Raw genomic sequence first — 21172 nt, 5'->3', positions numbered from 1 at the left:
AAGATATACGGCAGTGTTGAAAAAAATATGCCAGAGGCACAATAATAAAGGTTAAGAAATCGATTATTAGGACTCACTCCTGCAAAGACTTATACAAGTACTTACTTTTACACACTAGGGGTAGTCCCATGAAGTCAATAGGACTACTCCACAGTATGTAGGACTGAACACCTGCTTATGTCTTTTCAGGATTGCAGCTTAAGTGCTAAGACAGTCCTTCCATATTATTTTCAAAAATAAATCAATGTCAGCCTATTCCCTCTCCCAATCCCAATAAACTGTCAGAGGCAAGGAAGACAAGTAGCATGTGAACATTCTTCCCAGGGAACAAGCAAAGTAAATTTCAAAGTGAAGTTCTGATCCTGCAAGCCTGCATGAGTCTGCCTGCATGGAATAGCCTACAGGAACAAGGCCAGAATAGGTATGAATAAAGAGCTGTTAAAGCAGTTGATGAGATTTCTTCCCATACATCTAGTTATAATAATGAACAAATAGATACCTTGCATCATTTACAAGAAAGTTCTTTAAATTTATATTTTAGAATAAAAAGAGACAAGACATTTTATTAAAGCTGAGCTCAAAAATATACCTCTAAGAATTCCTTCCTTACAAACTTATGACATAATTCATCTCACACCTGAGATATGAGTCTGACTGACATCAAGATCAGGCTGACAAAGTTTGACTGAGGATTCCTGTAGAGCGAGCTGCTGCTGAAAGTAGGACAAAAGATCAGCCATCTTGCCATCATCATCACCATCCTCAATGCTAAAGTAAAGAAAAATAAAACAAAACCTGAGACTGGAACAAAACATGCCAACATCTAGTATTCACACTGACCTTTTCTTCTCATTTGATATGATTTCTGATTTGTACTTTGTAATTACTGTGTTTCTTAAGATCAAAGTATAGTCATTAAGATTTCTTATCACATAATGATAATCTAATTTGTGAAGAAAAAAAGAGGCCTAATCAGGTTTATTTAGGTTTTGTTAAAACAAGGATGTCTTTTTAAGAGGGTATAATATTAACAGAAACATTTCTGTAGTTATCTTTCTTTTAATCCCAAACCAAGCAGTTTCACTGTTTGGATTTTTACATTCACCTGCAGTATGTGCAACACAATCATTGAAGAACTGTGCTAGTCTATGAGCAGCAAAATATTAACAAAATTAATTTATTTTTGTCATCTAAAATGAACAGCACATAAGAAATAAAACAGTAGCATTACCAGTGAAAAGTACATTATATTTTATAGAGCTCATTATAGTAATTATAAGAATTTTTTTTTGGAGAGGGGAGAGTGTCACTTTTTAAAACTAATAGTATCCCTTTGTGGTTTTCCTCATCAACATATTGATTTTTTAGAAGAAGTGGTTTGGACAAATCCTGTTATTTGGCATTATTTGGGAAATTAGTTTTATGAAGTAATGAAAAAGATGGCAACAAAGACACTATGGCCCAGATCCAGAAAGGGACTTGCACACTATGACACTGAGCATTGTGGCACCTAACTGTTAGGTATCTAGAAAATCACAGGAACAACACTAATGCACAAAGCCTGAGCGAGGAAGTAAATACCTTAAGCACCAAAGCCTGTCTTTTTACCAACAAAAGCTTGTTTAATAATAGATATTCTCTCACCCAGTTGGTCTCTCTAACAGATTAGAATGTCATTCTAACTCTCTCTGGCCCAATTAATATTATTCAATTATTCACTTAATGTGGAATAACTTCAATATAGGAAATTGGGGGGAGGGGGCATCAGAATACCCCATAACCCAGTGGTTAGGCAACTTACCTGAGAGGTGGCAGATCACTGCTCAAATCCCTTCTCACCCTGAGGAGGAGAGAGTACTTGAACTGGGAATCTCCCACATCTTGGATGAGTACCTAATCACCAGGCAGAGGTCCTCCTACATGCCTCGCCCAACCCTTGTGTGTATTCAACAAGGAGTCCAACCCAGTAGGCACCCTCTGAGCATGCTCACCAGATCAGGTCCCTGCATGCCACTCAGGAGGCTGAACAATTATCTTCCTCAGTTTTCTAGCCCACAAAAGTTTATGCCCAAATAAATCTGTTAGTCTCTAAGGTTCCACAAGGACTCCTCGTTGTTTTTCCTTCTTTGGTTTGTAAATCAGAGTGCATGCTCAGAGACAAAAACTTAGGCACTGAGTGACTTCAGGTGCCTACAGGGTACAGAGGGAGTTCTGTGGATCACAGTGGTGCCTAAAAACAAGACTTAGGTTCTTAAGTGCCTTCATGGATTGCTCCCTATGCTAAAGGGTTAATGAACATTGTTTAATATGCTATAAAATTACATTATTGCAACATAAAGATTAAACTTGCGTTCTCTACAACAGGTGCAACCATTCTACACAGGTGTGTACAAGTAGCCACTCAAACCACATGACTCTAATTAACCTTACTCATGAGGTGCTGCATATATATTTTACTGTCCCTAATACTAACAGGCTCTTTCTCTGAGAACACACAGTTTGTGTAGAACTTCCAAAAGCTTACTTATATTTATCTTGTGCATGTTTAGTTTAATTGGGATGGGTTTAATAAGGGAAGTGATGGAACAAAGAAAGCACCAACTACAGTTGAAAAAGCTAGAAAAGGATCTTTAAAATACTGTAAAGAGAAGACAGAATTCTGTTTTTAGCCTTCTAGGCCTAAAACTCTAGTAAGATGTTATGGAGAAAGGGAGTGATAATTGATAAAACAGTGTTAATTACTTACCTTGTATTATGGGAAGAGATGACAACTATTACAGAACTTTGTTATAGTAGCTTGTTATACATTTTTGCTAGAGTGACATAGAGAACTTCTACAACTGTTTAGAGCGTAGAGAGCAGAAGTAATAATAGTGCTAACAAACATTGCAGAGTGTATGCCTTTCTAGAAGATGCTACTTTAGAAAATAAATAAGGGGGCAGGATAAGAAAGCTGGCTCCAGCCCTAGTATTACTTTGGAGTTGGGGAGGGGCAATAAGAAAAAAATTTTTTGAAAGACCACATGGAAGTTCATGTCCTCATCAATAGATTGAACTGACTAATGGAAAATTGCTCAAAGATGAGGGGAGGGAGGGAATACTAGGAATATAAAAGAACTTTATAAAATTCTACTCTATAGTCTAGTATTTTTCTTACCTCACTGCGTGATGTTAATGGAGGGTTCACTTAAATACCCAGATAGTCTTTGCAGCAAGGCAGCGGGATCCCCCACAGCCCCATGGAGGGATGAGCCTCCCCTAGCACCAATGTGAGCGGAGCCAGCGATCCTGTGCCTGCCCCCCAGAGGGCAGGGCACAGGACAGGAAGTAGAAAAGCCCGACTGCAGAACTCACTTGAGAGCCAGCTGCTGGAGAGGCCAGATGCCTGTGGCCTAGCTCCAGGTTGGGACACGCTGGCAGGCTGTGGCCAACATGAGGACTGGCCAGCCCAACCTACTCCTGGCCAGCTATCCTGAGGAGCCGATGGTGCTGGAAACCTCCAAGGACACCACTCTAACCCAGGTACTCTCTAAGGGGGAGTCTGAAAGTAGTTTGGGGGCAGCTGACCCTGGTGTGGCCACAGCTCAGCCAGAATCCATGTCAATGTGTTGTAGTCAGGATCCCCACTGACACAGCAGCAAGCCGCCTGCTGCTGCTAGGGCCCTGGGCTGGGACGCAGTGGAGTGGGTGGGCCTGTGTCCCCCTTGCTACCCCACTCACGGGTGGCAATCTCCCCCTCACACCAGACACTCAGAAGTCTGAGCTCCTATTTGTTTGCTGCCCCACCCTGACCCAGGGCCTGGGCTCCTATTGGACTCTTAGCTCAGCCCCTGCCTAAGGGCCTGAGCTCCAGACTGTTTGTTTACTGCCCCTCTCTGACCTAGGGCCAGGGCCCATAGCGAACTATTGCGAGGTGGTGGGATCCCCCACAGCCTCGCGGAGAGACGAGCCTTGGCTGAGCCCTTCTACAGTCCTATACTTGGCTATTAGCCTAAGAGTCTAACTGCTACGTATGTACAAGCCTATGAGTGCAGACTCTTTTGATACTACAGTGTACCTTTCAAGAATCAATATGTCAGCTCTTAGTAGCCTAAAAATGATCCTGCCTGCATAGCTTATAGATCTGAATCTCCAAGTAAAAAGTAATATGGTGGTTTCTGTATTTTTAAATCCCCTAGTAACTATTTTCTGCTAAATTATTTTAATCTCTCAATTGAAGTTTGAGTTGGCACCAAACAAATTAAGAACTGCATCTCATTGTACTGTTTGGTATAAAATGTGTTCCCAGGCCCATTAAAGGATCGATATAACTTTCCATAATGCATGCTACTAATTAAATTGAATTTAAACAAAAAGATGCTTCTCAAACATTAGGTGACTATATTACAAACAGATAGGTGGCACCTTAATGAATGTCTCTGGATTAGAAACAAAATGTGTAAATTTGTGCACTCCTGTGCTGCTCAGTGGTAAACCTGTCATACTTACTAGCTCTTTCCGACACCATCACCTTCCGGAGACCACGTATAGGTGATCTTAAACTCTATATCAGGTACAAGTTGCATGGCTAGACGATAAAACTTGATGGCTGAAAACAGAGGTAATATTACAACTTGGAACACATGTAATGCCTACTCTAGTGATCAAAATTGAGCTTTTCCCGAGACATAACTTTAGCCGTAACTAAGGCCAGGAAGCTTCTATAGCATTACACTTTTTAAAAAATCATTTTTTTTTCAAGTGGCAAAGCTGCTCGTCAGGGTGCCCGACTGGACGCTAATCCCATCCTTCCCAGTTGTTACATTGGATATTAAAGAAACCTAAACTAATTAAAATAAAAATGGTAATCTTAGCAGGGAAGAGAGACCTATTTGACACACTTATCAGGGCTTGAAAATCCACTTATCCCTTTTGTGGAGGACACATACCATCAGCTTCTACATAATTAATTTTCATTCAATATCTTCTATGGGAGTGCCAGTTAAGACTTGATATGTAAGGGTGTTTTATACACTTAAATTTTATAAAGGCCTGATTTTTATTTTTTTTTCCTAAAGCTGTTGGGCACCCAACAACTCTTACTTGCTTCCAACATCCATAAAGTTTCTATTTCTTTATGGTTGCAAAGAGCTTTGCCAAATATGAACTGAGCGTGAAAGGATGACAACAAGGCACTGGAAGTCTGCAGACAGATGACTCCAGTATCAGATGCTTTCAGATCAGTCTTTCAGATGCTCATAACTTTACCAAGGTAAAGCAGAGTAAAAACCCTGCTATCCAGAACCTTGTAGGCATCAGTGACATGGACAAGAATCCGGTCAATTTCACTTTGCTGCTCAATGGCAAAGCAGCAGCAGTGATGGCAGGCACTGGAGCTAGTCACTGGGAAGGATATCTCCTTCTCGCTACCTCTGCACTTTTGAATGCTGAAAGAAATATAGAGGAGCAGAAACCATCCCAAAATCTTTGCAAGCTCTGCAATGAGATGGGGAACAGAGAATTCTCCATCTGTTTCTAGCATCCAGAGAGAGGATGCTTCTAATTTCAGATATTTACTAACCAAAGGCTGATATCCAGATTGAGTTCTTCCTGAATAAGAGTTGGGAAAAGCACCCTAATAGGGATACTAGAATCTGCATCTCTTCTATTAGCAGGGCATGGTGGGGTGGGGGGAGAGAAAGCAGGTTTTTTTTTTCGTTTTTTTTCCCAAGTGGGTATTGTCTTTAGGGAGTAAGGACCAACTATATAAAGGGACTTAGGTGTTGCAAGCCAGCATGGTAGCGGGGAGACCCCCAAATTAGCCAACAGGAGATACCAATGAGAGAGGTGTGTCCTAAACCCAACCCTGCCCCTCTCACAGAGATAGGTACCTAAGTCCAGGTGCCTATCTCTGCTTGTGATCCACACCTGGGAACCCTTCTCTTGGAGTCAGATGGCTTATTTCTTGTGAGAACAAGTTAGGCGTCTCCTTCACGCCACACAAAATGGGTGAAGGAGGTGCTGCTGCACAGCTTATAACTTTTAGCCTAGTGGTGACAGCACTTATATGGAACGTGGGAGACCAATTCAATTCCCCGCTCCACTTGGGGGGGGGGGGCAGAGGATTTGAAAAGGGGTCTCCCACCTCTGAGTGCTCTAACCACTGAGATATAGGATACTCTGATGTTGAGCTCCCTCAATCACTCCTGTTAAAGTTGTTCCTCTTTAGGTAAATAATAGTCACTGGAGCAGGGGGACTGGAACATGGGTTTCCCACCTCCCTGGTGGGTGCCCTACCACCAGGCTATAAAGTTATTCTCTCTCTCTCTCATGCCCCACTCCCTTGATTCTGAATGGGACTCAATCCCATAGGTGGCCTCTGAGCATACCTAGCAGATCAGGCCTCATGGCTAAAACAGGTGCTCCTCTGCCTATCTTCACCCACTTTGTGGGTCACACTGGGGTGCAGGTGTGCGGTAAGTGGGCAGACACTTAATCTGAGGCAGCAGTGTTCATGCCCAGAGGCAGAAACTTAGGTGCCTAGGGAACTTTTAAAGTGAACATTTAGGTGCCTGCAGAGGTTTAAGGTGCCTGGGATTTAAGTGCCTCAGTACCTATATGAAGCTGGGCCCAAGGCCTCTGTATTTTGTATTTCTCTTTACCTAGAGGTTTAGTCCTCTAGCTACTGGGTGTCTGAGAATTTCCATGCCCTGGATAGAAATGTACAGAGAGAGAGCAGGGAGACTGGGTCTGGGTGGAATGAAGGGAGAAAAGGGAATGGAGAGGGAGAAGGAAAAGTGTTAAGATACTGAAGACAAAGCTTTCACCAGGGCCTGATAAAATGCATCCTAGAATACTCAAGGAGTTAATAGAAGAAGTATCTGAGCCTCTAGCTATTATCTTTGGGAAATCATGGGAGACGGGGGAGATTCCAGAAGACTGGAAGGGGGCAAATATAGTGCCCATCTATAAAAAGGGAAATAAAAACAACCCAGGAAACTACAGACCAGTTAGTTTACCTGCTCCATTATCTTCCCTGGCACAGAAGTTAATCAAAGAAATCATCTGCAAACACTTGAAAGGTGGTAAGGTGATAGGGAATAGCCAGCATGGATTTGTAAAGAACAAATCGTGTCAAACTAATCTGATAGTGTTCTTTGATAGGATAACGAGCCTTGTGGATAAGGGAGAAGCGGTGGATGTGATATACCTAGACTTTAGTAAGGCATTTGATACAGTCTCGCATGATATTCTTATAGATAAACTAGGAAAGTACAATTTAGATGGGGCTACTATAAGGTGGGTGCATAACTGGCTGGATAACCGTACTCAGAGAGTAGTTGTTAATGGCTCCCAATCCTGCTGGAAAGGTATAACAAGTGGGGTTCTGCAGGGGTCTGTTTTGGGACCGGTTCTGTTCAATATCTTCATCAACGATTTAGATGTTGGCATAGAAAGTACGCTTATTAAGTTTGCGGACGATACCAAACTGGGAGGGATTGCAACTGCTTTGGAGGACAGGGTCAAAATTCAAAATGATCTGGACAAATTGGAGAAATGGTCTGCGGTAAACAGGATGAAGTTCAATAAAGATAAATGCAAAGTGCTCCACTTAGGAAGGAACAATCAGTTTCACACATACAGAATGGGAAGAGACTGTCTAGGAAGGAGTATGGCAGAAAGAGATCTAGGGGTCATAGTAGACCACAAGCTTAATATGAGTCAACAGTGTGATACTGTTGCAAAAAAAGCAAACATGATTCTGGGATGCATTAACAGGTGTGTTGTAAACAAGACACGAGAAGTCATTCTTCCGCTTTACTCTGCGCTGGTTAGGCCTCAACTGGAGTATTGTGTCCAGTTCTGGGCACCGCATTTCAAGAAAGATGTGGAGAAATTGGAGAGGGTCCAGAGAAGAGCAACAAGAATGATTAAAGGTCTTGAGAACATGACCTATGAAGGAAGGCTGAAGGAATTGGGTTTGTTTAGTTTGGAAAAGAGAAGACTGAGAGGGGACATGATAGCAGTGTTCAGGTATCTAAAAGGGTGTCATCAGGAGGAGGGAAAAAACTTGTTCACCTTAGCCTCCAATGATAGAACAAGAAGCAATGAGCTTAAACTGCAGCAAGGGAGATTTAGGTTGGACATAAGGAAAAAGTTCCTAACTGTCAGGGTAGTTCAACACTGGAATAGATTGCCTAGGGAAGTTGTGGAATCTCCATCTCTGGAGATATTTAAGAGTAGGTTAGATAAATGTCTGTTAGGGATGGTCTAGACAGTATTTGGTCCTGCCATGAGGACAGGGGACTGGACTCGATGACCTCTCGAAGTCCCTTCCAGTCCTAGAGTCTATGAGTGTTAGTGTCTGCTTACAGTGCGAAAGCTGGAATGCACCCAGCCAAAAGTGACTGACTAGTTAAGTTTAGCATGTGTATATTTCACTTGTTTCTATTTTAACACTTCTTGAGTGAAGGACTAGGATTTATATAGTTCCACTCCTCTCTGGGGCTTGAAAAAGTAAAAGACAGAGAAGGAAAAGGCCTGGTATGTAGGAGAATGGGAGGAAAAGACTGCTACTAAAACAACCCAGGAGGATACCCCAAAGATCAGATAACTTCTCTGACGTGCATGGAGAGATTGCAAGAACCTGCTTTGACGTGCACGGAGAGATTGCAAGAACCTGCTTTAGAGCAGACCTGCAGAGCTAGTCTTGATTCTCCTGTGCACTATGCACTTTGGGCTATATACATAAAGGGACTGTGTGGCAATGCTGAGCATTGCAAATCTAACTTTTAAGTGACCTGCTGCCCAGTGAGATCCTTACCCTGGAGTCAGGTGTAACACTAACAGACTTTGGTCATCCATGGGCAAGCTTGAACCTGGGACCTCAGGCGCTAAATGCATGAGCTAAAAGCTTTAGTAGACTCATTAATCTCTCTCTAAATGGTCTTGGTGCCACTGCTCAGGAGGTGTGTGGGTTAAACAGGCACCCAGGCTTCTTATAAAATACATGGCAAGAGGAAGGTACATAAGAAAGGGTTTCACAAAAGGCAGCAAGCTGAGCTGGTAACCCATAAGCTAGCCAGTAGTTAGACGCCAATCTCTGCTGGGGATTCACAGCTGTGATCCCTCTCCTGGATGTAGATGCCTAAGCCAGGTAAGCCCTCTTTCACAAACAATGAGAGCGAGGGAGACCCATTACTCCATTATAGCTAGGCTTGACAGGATTCAATTTAGATACATGTTAATAAATGTTACTGTCAGTTGACATACTGAAATAGATGGAAAAAATATCCATTGGTAACAGCTGGCATGAGTGCAGCCTTCCTTGCACCTGTAGGAATCCAGTATCACCACCCCACTCTTTCCCTCATTAGCTGGGAGTGCGGGGACCATCCCCATTCAGGAGTTAACAGCAGAGTGGCTTCTCCAATGGCAGGGGGCTTGTCCTCTTCCTCCCCACAGTCCTGGTCAGGGACCTCTGCTCTGCCCCCCCATGTCTACAGCCTTCTCTGAAACTTGTGTCTCCAGACATCAGGTGTCACTGGTTCTAAGGGAGAGCCTTCTGCAGCCACGCTTTCATGGCCTCACTCCCTCATTCACCAGCTGAATGTGCGTGGAGGCAGCCCCCAGACTGGTGCTGTTCAGCAGCAAGGTTGCCTGCCTAAAGGCAGGAGGTTCATCCTCATCCATCGCGATCCTGGGAGGACCAGGACACCTTCCTGGTGAGGCTGGATATGTGGCCAGGCCAGGATCATTCAGGGTGGGAGGAGTAGATGCTACAGCAGTTGCCAAACAGTGCTGGAGTTGCAGATCTGACTGATTAACATAGTGTACTGGAGTCAAAGTTCATGAAGAGCATGAAAACAATGACACTTATGATTGGGGGGGGGGTACAATGGGGCTCAACTGCACCACTTCACTAACAGAGGGTAAATGTTTGTCATTTTATATTCATAATGAATCAAAAGAAAAACCCTAGAGGAATACTGCAATGTACACCCTGACCTCAAATTCAAAATGAAAGTCTGGAAAAGAAGAGGACCTTTTGCACTGCAAAGTTTGTAAAACAGAAATCTCTGGAAAGGCAGATCATACTGCTGAACATTTGAACAACATCTCATATGAAATTGAATTAAAGTCAAGCAAAGGTAGGCCATGCTTCAACAGAAGCCTGTTTGGAAGAATGAGACAAAAGAAGGAAGAAACTTCAGATTTTCCACACAATCTAGTACAGGTGTAGTATTTTAACATGATTCCAATGAATGATGTCTGTGGTTTGAACTTTGTAATAGTTCTGCTTCACAAGCCTGCACTGGCCCAGAACTTCTTCAGCTGGAAAAAAAATGCCTGCCTGAACTTTTCTTTCAGCCTCAAGCTTGCAATGAAGGATCTTTTGAAGACTTAGAAATTCTCTTTAAAACTCCAGAGTTTTCTGGACAGCCAGCAATGAACATCATTGTTCTACGCTGACAAGAATAAATCATTAATACTATTCTATTGAAAGCCTCCGTTCTTCAGTGGGGATCATTTGAATTTGATGTGTTGCAAAAGTACAGCCAAATCTGAGAAAATAGTGTTAATCAACAGTGACTCTGCGATGTACATGCAATGCTTAGTAAAAGACATGTAAGAAATGTATTTGCATATGCTTCACGTTCCATGTATTACTTATTGTCATAGTTTCAGGTAACTACACCTGTTTTTCCCCCTCGTGGTCCAGCAAAGACATCCACTCTCAGACTTCCGGCTCTCCTGGCCATCACTTCTAGTGGGTTACTCCCTTCTGACTGGCGTATGTCCAGACTGAACAATTCTCTGCTTTCACTGTATTATCTCCAGCAAAGACAGTTTGCCTAAACAGACTTGTCTGCTCTCTCTTCAGAGATAGTTAAAAAGAGTAATTGAGACAGTTGGTCTTTTTAATTCTTCCCTAAGGACTGGGGTCCTCCACAGATCCTGAGTATTTTGCTGGATCATGAAGACCATAAATCTGTTTAAAATTAGGCTATTTATCCAAAAATCCCTTGTCTGTTGGTCCCTGCAGAATCCAGTTTGAACTAGTAAATGTATACCTCTTCTAAGGGGTGGCTTCAAAGGGCTGATAATGGAGGAAGTACATTAGCATCCCCCTCCCTACTAAAGGAATATATTATGCCAAAAAACCCATACACAATTGCATTTTTAATATGGTTAATGTCTTTGGTGTAGATTATAATTCAATAAAGTTTAATTTAATTCAGTAAAGTTTCTTAATCCCATAAACTTTGTTCAGGATATTGCATCACACGCATCTTTTGCATGTACCCATTAATCATGCAATCAAAACTAATACACTCTGCATACTCAACATTTGTGGAATGTTTTCCAGTGATATTGAAAAGTGACAACATGCAAAAGCAAGCATTTCTTAAAGTCTGTGCAAGCAACAACATGAGCCCAATGGGTTTGCGGATGCCCCTCATGTTGTGCCATTATGTTGGTTTTCCTTACTCAAGGCTGCAAAATTCATTCATATGCATTGGGACAGCATGACAGACTTTCTCATTAAAGATGATGATACAGTTACCTCGAAGACAATGAAACTATGCCAGATGGTTGAAGACGCTGGAAACCAGCGAAAACTGTGCTGCGATTTATCTTTTTTTCTTTATTTTTGGGGGGAAATGGACAGGGCTCATTGGCAAATGGAGACAAATGCACCTTGATACACTGCTCAACAAGTTACTTCTGATGTAGATAATGCCTTAAAAGAAGTGGACCTCAAGTCAATGGGCTCCAAATGGCAACTCCTTTCATCTGCAAGGCTGGCTTTTGCATCAGAATTTCAAAGCACACTGAAGGCAACCATATCCACAATGTAGCATATGGACTCTATGGAACAGGATCTCTTTTGCCAACCATTTGTCCAGGCACAGATGCCATGCAATTTAGCGACTATAAAAAAATATTCTGTGCATTTTTTCCTTGCCTAGCAGAAGAGTTCAAACATGAATTTGGCTTGTACATGACATGTGAAGTGCCCTTTGACTCTATAACAGCACTTGAATACTGGAAAACTGAAACCAATCATTGGATTATGTGCACCTGCAATGCCAGTAACTTCAATGTTTGTGAAAAGATCATTCTGTCTGTTCAGAAAAGTTCAAGACAAATGTTGCATGTGCCTCTGAAGACTGCCTTAAGCAGCTCCAATGTTTTGTATTACAATAAGGACAAAAGTTTTAAATTTGGAGAACTTTCCAAATCCAGAACTGTCTGCTGGCTGTAGCAAAAATAATTTTGCAGTCAATACCTGTAAAGTGTGTGTGTTCATCCAAGCCTCCTAACTGTGGGAACTGAAGACCCTGGGCAAAAATCTGTGATTGAGGCCTGTCTACATCTAAACCTTAAGTGAATCTAACTACATCACTCAGAGCTGTGAAAACATTCACACCCTATGCAATGTAATTAGGTTGACCTAACCCCCACTGTAGATGCAGCTGTGACCCAAGAACCTCTGGATCCCAGCTGCCAGAGGGCACAGGGGTACAAGGATTCATGGGTTCACCAAAAGAATGTTTTATAAGATCTCTAATGAAAGCTTACATCACACTGCTCATCAGTATCACTGCAAACAATATGCACAGATGCTGTGTAAGGTGTGTGTGTGTGTAATATATATATCTATAAATACACATTTTTAAGGTCTATATTTAGGGATTGTACACCAGATATGTAAAAAGCAGGTTTTCTTTCAGGCAAGTAATGTTTATCTGTTTAAATGTAAATTAAATATTCTATAGTTCACAATGGACATCCATTTACAATCTGAGCCAAATGCTAATGAAGAATTATGAAATCTTCAAAGAGGAAATTTTACAGGAAGAAGTGAAACAGCAATGGAGAGCTCTGTTTACAACAAAGGACAAGAACTTGGGGGTGGTATAAGGGGTATGGAGGTACAACCTCATTCCTTCAATCTGTGAAGACAAGCTGCTAGCAAGCTTGATCTTATGAGAAGGGATCTCAACCAAACTGGTTGGAAAATATGGGGGGAAAGGGACCTGAGGTAACTATCTTGCAGGAGATAAGAAAATAACTTGTTAAGTTTGAGCTCTAGAAAGCATGTTATGATTTTGTCTGATATGTAACCATTTGTTTCCACTACTCTCTTTTATCACTTGAATTGCTTTTCTCTGAAACTTATTCTTGTGTTCACTATGTAAGTCCTGTATGTTAAGCAAAGCAGTGATCCTGAGTTGAATCTTACAAGCTGGTATGCATTATTCCTAAAGGACCAATGGATCCAAGAGTGCTGTGAGTGTTCAGTGAAAGAGGGGCAGAGCACTCCAGAAGAATGCTCAGAGGACTCGGGTTGGTGTGTGCCTATTACTAACCCGTAGAGAGAGAGCAAGGCAGTGCTTGTTGCCAGAGGCTGGTGATTTCAGGGAGGTGATTCACAGCAGGTACAGACATGACTTCCTCATGCTAAGTGCAGGGGGTAGCACAGTGTGTCACAACCCTGAGTACCCTATAGAAACATTTGCAGCAGCTAGGTCTATGGAAGGATTCTTCCATGGATCTAGCTGTTGCCTCTGGGAGAAGTGAATTTACTACAGCAACAAAAAAAATCCCTTCTGTAGTAACTCTTTACTATAGAGCTTTACAACAGCAGCACTGCAGCTGTGCCACTCTAGTGCTGGTAGCATAGACATATCTTAGACTTTTGAATTAGGCTACATTGTTGAAGGTTGTCTTCTCTTCAGTGGGTATTGGCATCTGGCCAGAGGAAGCTAAGAAGTTATACTGGACTGAGTCTCCTGTCACTTACACTGATTAGCCTATTTCTAATGGAGGCAACAGAAAGGTTTGGAAAAATGGGAGTTTGGTTGGGAAAAGCCAGGGGTCTTTACAACAGAGTCCAGTTCAGAGGTCAGCCTGTTCAGGACTTTAACTAGATTGTACAGCATGCCTCTTCCCTTTAAAGTGCCATTAGACAGTAACTGCTGATATTAATACTTGAACTAGTGAAGGGTTATGTTGTTCAACTTCTTAAAATGCTATAGTACTTCAAAGAAACACTACTTCTAAAATTAAAGTAGCAGGTTCCTTAGTCTCCATCCTTGCTTTTCACCCTGATTCAGGTTGACCCCTCAAGGCCACAGTTCCCAAACTACATTAGCGGTATGGTAATATCTCATCTTACTGGAATGAATGTAAACCTGGATGTTACAAGAACTCTATGACACTCCTATGCAGAACTGAGGTTCGTTACTTCTGCATGAATTAGCTTTACGCTATTTAGTTGGCATATAATCCACTAAACTACAGCTGAGATGAAGTTTGTCATTTTTGACACGGTTCCATTAAGCAGTCAGCCAAGGAGCTGGACTCAGAAGAAAAACAGCTTGCCCTACTATAATAGTTGGACTTTTTGATAGCTTTAGGGGGAAAATGCAATATTCTTCCAACAAAATTAGCTGACCAAAGAATTATCTTAGGGTGAAGGATGGAAATGGTCTTTTTAAAAACACTGGAAGATGACTGACGTAAAGCTGAGGACCACTCATGAAATAACTCTGAGACCTCTGGTGCATGCTGGAAACCCAACCCCAAGGTGAGGCAGGAGCTTTCTCTACTCTTTCTGATGCAGGGGCTTCTGGAGTTCCAGCAAAGATTTCCTTTTTCATGCTTTCAGTAGGAATTTACACAGACACCATCCAACAGGAGATTATGTTGCTTAATACATGCTTATGATGACCCAGAATCTTTCTCTAAGGGGCTGGGGGGCGGACACATGGAATAAACAACAGTGGTACAGATCAGTCTTGACCTGTAAGATCATTGAGGGTAGAGGGCTAGGGAAATATTAATAAAACCTCAGCCATGTACCTTCGATACTTATTGCCTGAGCAAAGCAAATTCCTACACACAAAAGCATTTCTCTGTTTGTCTGTATGTATGTAAGTGATTTGATGCCGTTTTAAAATTACCAACTCCAGAATTTCAGGAAACATTCTAGGCACTACTGGGCAGAACTCTCTTGATTTTGGTGAAAATCAGAAAAGCATGATTTCTACTAGCCTGGCAAGAGCAGAATTAGGTCATGTGGGCCCAATCAGTTAATTAAGCTACAAACAGGGGAGCTTTAGGCTGGAGGCAGCTCATTAGAGAGGCTCACCTGTACAGGAACAGATGGGGAGGGCCTATAAAGTCAGGTAGCAGGGTACAGGTTGGGGCTGAAAGAGGACAGTCGATCCCTGAGAAGAGTGTGGCATGTGGAAGCCCACAACTACTGAGCTGAGGATCCCTAGACTAGAACTCAGACTAGAGGGTGGACCTGTGTTCCCCTACCAGCCACTGAAGTAGTGGCACCAGGGTGGTAAATGGAAAGACTGCTTAGGATTGTTGATGGACTGAACCCATGGAGGGAGAACAGTGAGTGATGTGGCCGGAGGGCTGAATCATAAAGAGACTGCTGCATGCTCTGGAGTGAGAAGAGTTGCTGACCTGAGAGAAAGAGAGTGATGTCTGTGACAGCATGCAAATTGTGGAAGAGCACATCTACCTCTAGAGTTAATCCCCAGAGCAACCAGGAGGTGGCACCAGACCAGGGGTGAGTGGTGCACCCTGTGATACTCAGGATACCGGGGTGAGGCAATGATCTAAAGTATAGGGTTAGTGGACCCTTTGCTTCCTCCCATTTCTCTCCCTGCCCACCCACCCCCGCCCCCCTTCCTGGACAGCCGCCTCCTAATCAGAACCCTATTGATTTTGCTGAAAATTGGAAAATACTCTTCACCAAAATCAATAGGGTTCTGACCTGTGTATCTCTTCCTGTGTTCATGCCGCACCTAGATATAGTTGTGCTGGGGCTTTATGGTTTAGTATTTGAACACCTCAGCTGGGGCTCATTTCCTGATTGAAGCATCTGGGTAATCATTCTTGCTATTTAACATAGGAAGGATAAGTTACTGGAGCTTTACTCTCCCTGAACATAGGAGCTAAAGTTACAGCCACCAGGAATAGAATTCTTACCCTATAAATTTTGAGATCAGATAGATCAAGTGGCTGTAATGAAGGTTTTATTAGATAGGAGCTATACTAATATTACATGTCAAGCATGACAGGCTGTACAGGATTTTTTTCTAACCTTTGCTTGTTCATGTAAAGTGCACCTCTATCCCGATATAACGTGACCTTATATAACACAAATTCGGAGATAACATGGTAAAGCAGTGCTCTGAGGGGGCAGGGCCGCACACTCCAGTGGATCAAAGCAAGCTTGATATAACACGGTTTCACCTATAACACGGTAAGATTTTTTTGGCTCCCGAGGACAACCTTATATTGGGGTAGAGGTGCACTAGTACAAAAGCCAAATAACTGAGCAAGAGAATTTAATGTGCTATAACAATAGTCCGGAAAATATTAAGTTGGGTCAAAATAAAGACTACTATTGTAACCTGTTTATACTAGTGGAAGCTTGCTGGGAAACCTGCAGTAAAGCCCTGCTACTGTCTAGTATAGTGAAACCCTGCTATAACACGATGTTTGGGGTCCAAAAACTTTTCCTTGTGCTAAATGCAGGGTTGCGGTATAGCACGGTTTCAAGCCGGTCAGTTTACGTCAGTGGTCCCCAACCCGTTGTATTGATGTGCGCCGCCTACTGCCCAGCAGGGGAGCGAAGCCGCGGCCCCATGCCTGCCGGGACAGAACTCGGAGGCTGTGGGTGCTGGTGCTCTCTGTCCCCAGGAGGTGCGGGGCCACGGCTTCTCTTTGGCTTCAAGAGGAGCCGCAACCCCGCGCCTGTCGGGGACAGAGAGCACCGGCACCCGCAGCCCTGGAGTTCTCTGTCCCCGGCAGGTGCGGGACCACAGCTTCTCTCCCCTGCTGGGCACTAGGCGGGGGCACATCAATGTCCCGGAGGACGCCATGGCATTGGGGACCACTGGTATTAGGCCTCAAAGGGGAGCCAACTTATGATCGCATTATATGCGATTTCGCGTTATGGTGGGGCATGTTATTGCGAGGTTTGACTGTACTAGAATCATGTTCTTCCAACAACCTAATAATCACTGATTAAATACCTCTTCTTCAAATGAGAATGTCAAGCTTTAGTAGATATTCTTTATTGAAGGAATGCAGAGGAAAACTTAGCCTGAGTTGATGCTGTGATGTTGCACTCTGATTTTATGAAAATATGCGAATGTAACTGGAATATGCTTTATGCAAAAGGTCTCTTGTAAGGTAACATTACAAAGCTTATATTCTACTGTGTGTGATCATCCTGTTTGTATAAATGTACCACTGTTGTATCTGAAAGTAGAAATATGAAATATAACTGAGGGAATATTGTAATTATGCAAAGTGTGGGCTATTAATGGTGGTTTGGAATCTTGATGATTCCCATTTAACCAGGACAATTGACTGCAGATGGCTCTGTCTGACCTATAAGTATTCCTGTATATGTGTGTGCTGGCAAGTGGGTAATGAAGTCTTAGTGACATGAGTTCATGTCACCTGAACTGCAATCCATCTTTAACCTGGTGCTTTCCACTGGGGGGGATGACCCAGAGGGACAATGGATTCCCACCTTATATATATGAGGGAGGGGGAGGGAGAAAGAAGGGGGGGAGGGGAGGGGAGGGGGAGGAGGAGAGATTAAATAAATTAAATGGCTGGAAGAGAACAAAGTGAGAACTATCATGAGGAATCCCCTAGCTACCACCTGAGCTGGAACAAGGGCTGTACCAGGGGAAAGGATTGTGCCCAGACTAGGAAGGCACCTAGTCTGTGAAAGAAATGTACTGAAACATCGTTCAGGGTGAGATATTATCTGTACTCAGTTGTATTACTATATTAGGCTTAGACTGGCGTGTTTTGTTTTATTTTGCTTGGTAATTCTTTGTTCTGTCTGTTACTACACCTATACATCGATATAACACGAATTTGGCTGTAACGTGGTAAAGCAGTGCTCTGGTAGATCAAAACAAGTTCGATATAATGCATTTTCACCTATAACACTTTTTTTTTTTTTTTTTTTTTTTGCTCTGAAGGACAGTGTTCTATCGAGGTAGAGGTGTACTTGGAATCACTTAAATCCTACTTTCTGTATTTAATAAAATCACCTTTTTTACTTAATTAATCCAGAGTATGTATTAATACATGGGGAGTGGGGGAGACAAACAGCTGTGCATATCTATCAGTGTTCTAGAGGGCAAACAAGTTGAGTTTACCCTCTGTAAGCGTTATAGAGGGTAAAAGGATTTATTTGGGTTTTAGACCCCATTGGGAGTTGCGCATCTGTTAGCTGCTTTCAGTCAAGTCTTGGGGCAAATAATTCTAACCCTGGGTCTGTGTTGGAGCAGACAGCTGGGTCTGCCTCAGCAAAACAGGGTGCTGGGGTCCCAAACTGGCAGGGAAAGCAGGGGCAGTAGTAGTCTTGGCCCATCGGCTGGCAGCTCCCAAGGAGGTTGAATCACAGAAATCCATCACAGATGTGTCCATGTTGGAAAGAAGAAGAACTTAGTAGATTTATAGTTGATTCTTATCAACTACTTGGTGCAAGGTTGGTACAAAAATGAAGCCACCACCATGAGAAAGTAACTCCTCAGTACATCTGAAACACACTTTGAGAGCTGCCGTGGACTTGTGACATTTCAAGGGCAATGTCACACCCCATAGAAGCCCTATTTCAGGACCTTCCCACTAGTTAAAGGATTTGAGTACATGCATGAGTGCTTTCCTTAATCAGAGCCATCATGCCTTACAAAATAAGGAATGTACTGTCCAAAATTTCCCTTTCTTAGTGTAATACAGTATCTCATCTGATTTTGATTATCAACATGTATCAGTTGACTGAGTCTTGAATATTAGTACTCAGATCTTTAACTGGACTCAATTCAATAGGGTGTGAGTGGAGACAGCAGAGCACTGCTGCTATGCAGACAGGCTGCTGCATCTTCTGTCACTTGAAGCTATCTCAGGACAAGGCTTCATTCCTACACAAGTCACTGATTAGGTAGGGAGGAAAGCATGAACTTTTTCTAAAAAAAATGAAAATAGGATTTAACAGGTACTGAAGTGATAGCCTATACACCTTTTTATCCACAGCAAATGTAGCACTGTTGCAGGTTTGTCTGTCAGTGTAGTGCACCCTTTACCTAGATTCCTACAGCAGGGATTCTGAAACCTTTTTACATGGCATGGGTCACTTGGTCTGTCTCAGGGATACTTCTCCTAGTTACGATAGTACAGACCTCTTCTCCCATGATCAACCATAACATGGTTTTTGGCAGCCACACAGCAGTTGCTTAGTGGGAAAAGTAATATAGTGTTTTAAAAAAACAAACTAGAAAGTGAACTAATAGCAGATCTCCATCCTACCAGCAAGTCTTCCATTGACTGGTGATGGCTTGTTCTAAGTGATCCACTCTAATTCAATCTTCTTGATCTTTTGTATAGCTAGAACTTTCAGGTATAGTACAACCTAAATAATCCATGTACTTTAATCAGTACGAAAACTAGTTAAGGTTTTAGCATGCTGTAGTGAAGTCTCTTTTCTAAGCATCTGGTAAAATATTCTACAGTGCTTAATCAAAAATCTACTACAATTGTCAAATCAGAGTATACTTTAGCAAATTAAAACCATGTTTTAATGTGCAAAACTTAACTTGCAAAGAGTCTTCCACTTACAGAAAGTTAAAGTTCTACTGTGATAGATGTGACCTGAATATTTAGCAACTGTTTAGTGGTCTTACTCTGTTACCAAATATCTAAAAGATGTTACTGGCTCTATGAATGGCTCTAATTCTTATTACCAAGCTTCTGAGCAATCTAGCCCCCTTCAGTTATCTTGAGTCACTTACACTAGTGTAAATTCTCTAATGCAGGATTTTCAGAACTTTCAACACTAGGCGCCATCCTTCATGTTAAATTGTTTCATTATTCCCACCCTCCCATATCTTGTTATATGCAGAATAAATTGTTACAATAATCAACGGCAACTACTAATTCTGAAGAGTAAACTTATACTCTCCTTTTAAGAACTCATGAGCCTGTCTTTCTGGGGGGAGATTCCACATGAGGTTGAAATGAGTTATCTATCCACAGGTGATTAGCAACTATTTTTGATCATCACAGAGAAACCTCACTTAGAGCTACAAGATGGAAAGTTTTTTCAAGATTTCTGCAGCTAAGGCAGATAATCTGTCAATGTACAAAATTCCTCTGCAATTAGGTGCAGGAACCAGTCTCAGGTCTGTCAGTCTAGCTTGCAATGGCACATTCAGCACTGATAAAACTGTCTTCTGAATAAAGGGGTTGATGGTCCACCTCTTTATCCTCTGTTGGATACCAGGCTAGTAGTGCCACTGCTGGGCTGGGGTTCACTCCGATTGACTGACTGAATTTGATAGTTCCTGACCAGCTCCTCGGTTCCTTCAAAATTTGAAACCAGTCTTCAAGTTTCAGGTTCACAAGTTTCTTCTTTGTGTCCAGAAGGCCAATTTAAAGTGTTTAGTGAATATTTCTACCTTCTCATGCAGGGACAGAACACTCCTATTCTGCTCCCAGAGAAGAGTCCGGCTCATTTAGATTACCAAAGATGCGTAAATTGTCACCTTCAATAACTTCATCTCTGGCATCAGCAAAAATAATTACTGATAATTGAGATTAAAGATAATCCCTGCCCCAAAATGCTCGCAGTCTAAGTAGCCAAACCTAATATTTTTGAGGGGGGGGGAGCAAAGATAGAGCATGTTTTATTATACAGGAAAACCTAAACTCTACCTCATGAGTCACCTCACTTAAATGAGAAAATTACCAGTAAAAGGAACCTGTCATCAGAACAATGAACAAAGTCAATTCACTGGACATCTTAACTCAATTCACTATTTGCAACAGCTTCCTGAAGATCCAGGTACTGCTTTACAGGTGCATTAGTAGCAACAGTTTAGTGTAGAAGGTGACATCCTGGCATCAGTTGCAATGCGTTGGAGCTCTCTGATCAGACTGCTGTTCTCACCTGTCATTGCCATAACAGCAACTGTAGCATTTACAATAAATCATTCTCCTTGAAGGTGGTGTAAAGCTTCAACTACTTCTTGGTACAGCTTTTCAAGAGAGGAAGTCTCCAACAAAACAGTCCAATGTACCAGTACTGCAAAGACTGAAGGCTGTGCAGCACCAGACAGCGATTAAATCTTCA

The 21172-nt window shown here is 42.3% G+C and overlaps 1 protein-coding gene across 3 annotated transcripts in view; it reads right to left on the bottom strand.

Annotated features, from left to right (window-relative positions):
* The window catches only part of FBXO9 (F-box protein 9), a 49992-nt gene that overhangs the window by 12386 nt on the left and 16434 nt on the right, over positions 1 to 21172 (bottom strand). For all 3 annotated transcript variants that reach the window (XM_030555603.1, XM_030555606.1, XM_030555605.1), the window contains 2 exons: positions 4489 to 4588; positions 638 to 768 (listed from right to left, as the gene is read on the bottom strand). In XM_030555603.1, the coding sequence (XP_030411463.1) occupies positions 638 to 768; positions 4489 to 4588 (231 nt within the window). The remainder of the gene's footprint in view (positions 1 to 637; positions 769 to 4488; positions 4589 to 21172) is intronic.

Source organism: Gopherus evgoodei, chromosome 3 (assembly GCF_007399415.2).
Source record: "Gopherus evgoodei ecotype Sinaloan lineage chromosome 3, rGopEvg1_v1.p, whole genome shotgun sequence".
NCBI lineage: Eukaryota > Metazoa > Chordata > Testudines > Testudinidae > Gopherus > Gopherus evgoodei.
The sequence above is the reverse complement of the archived record's forward strand: the minus strand, read 5'-3'. Positions and strand labels throughout refer to the sequence as shown.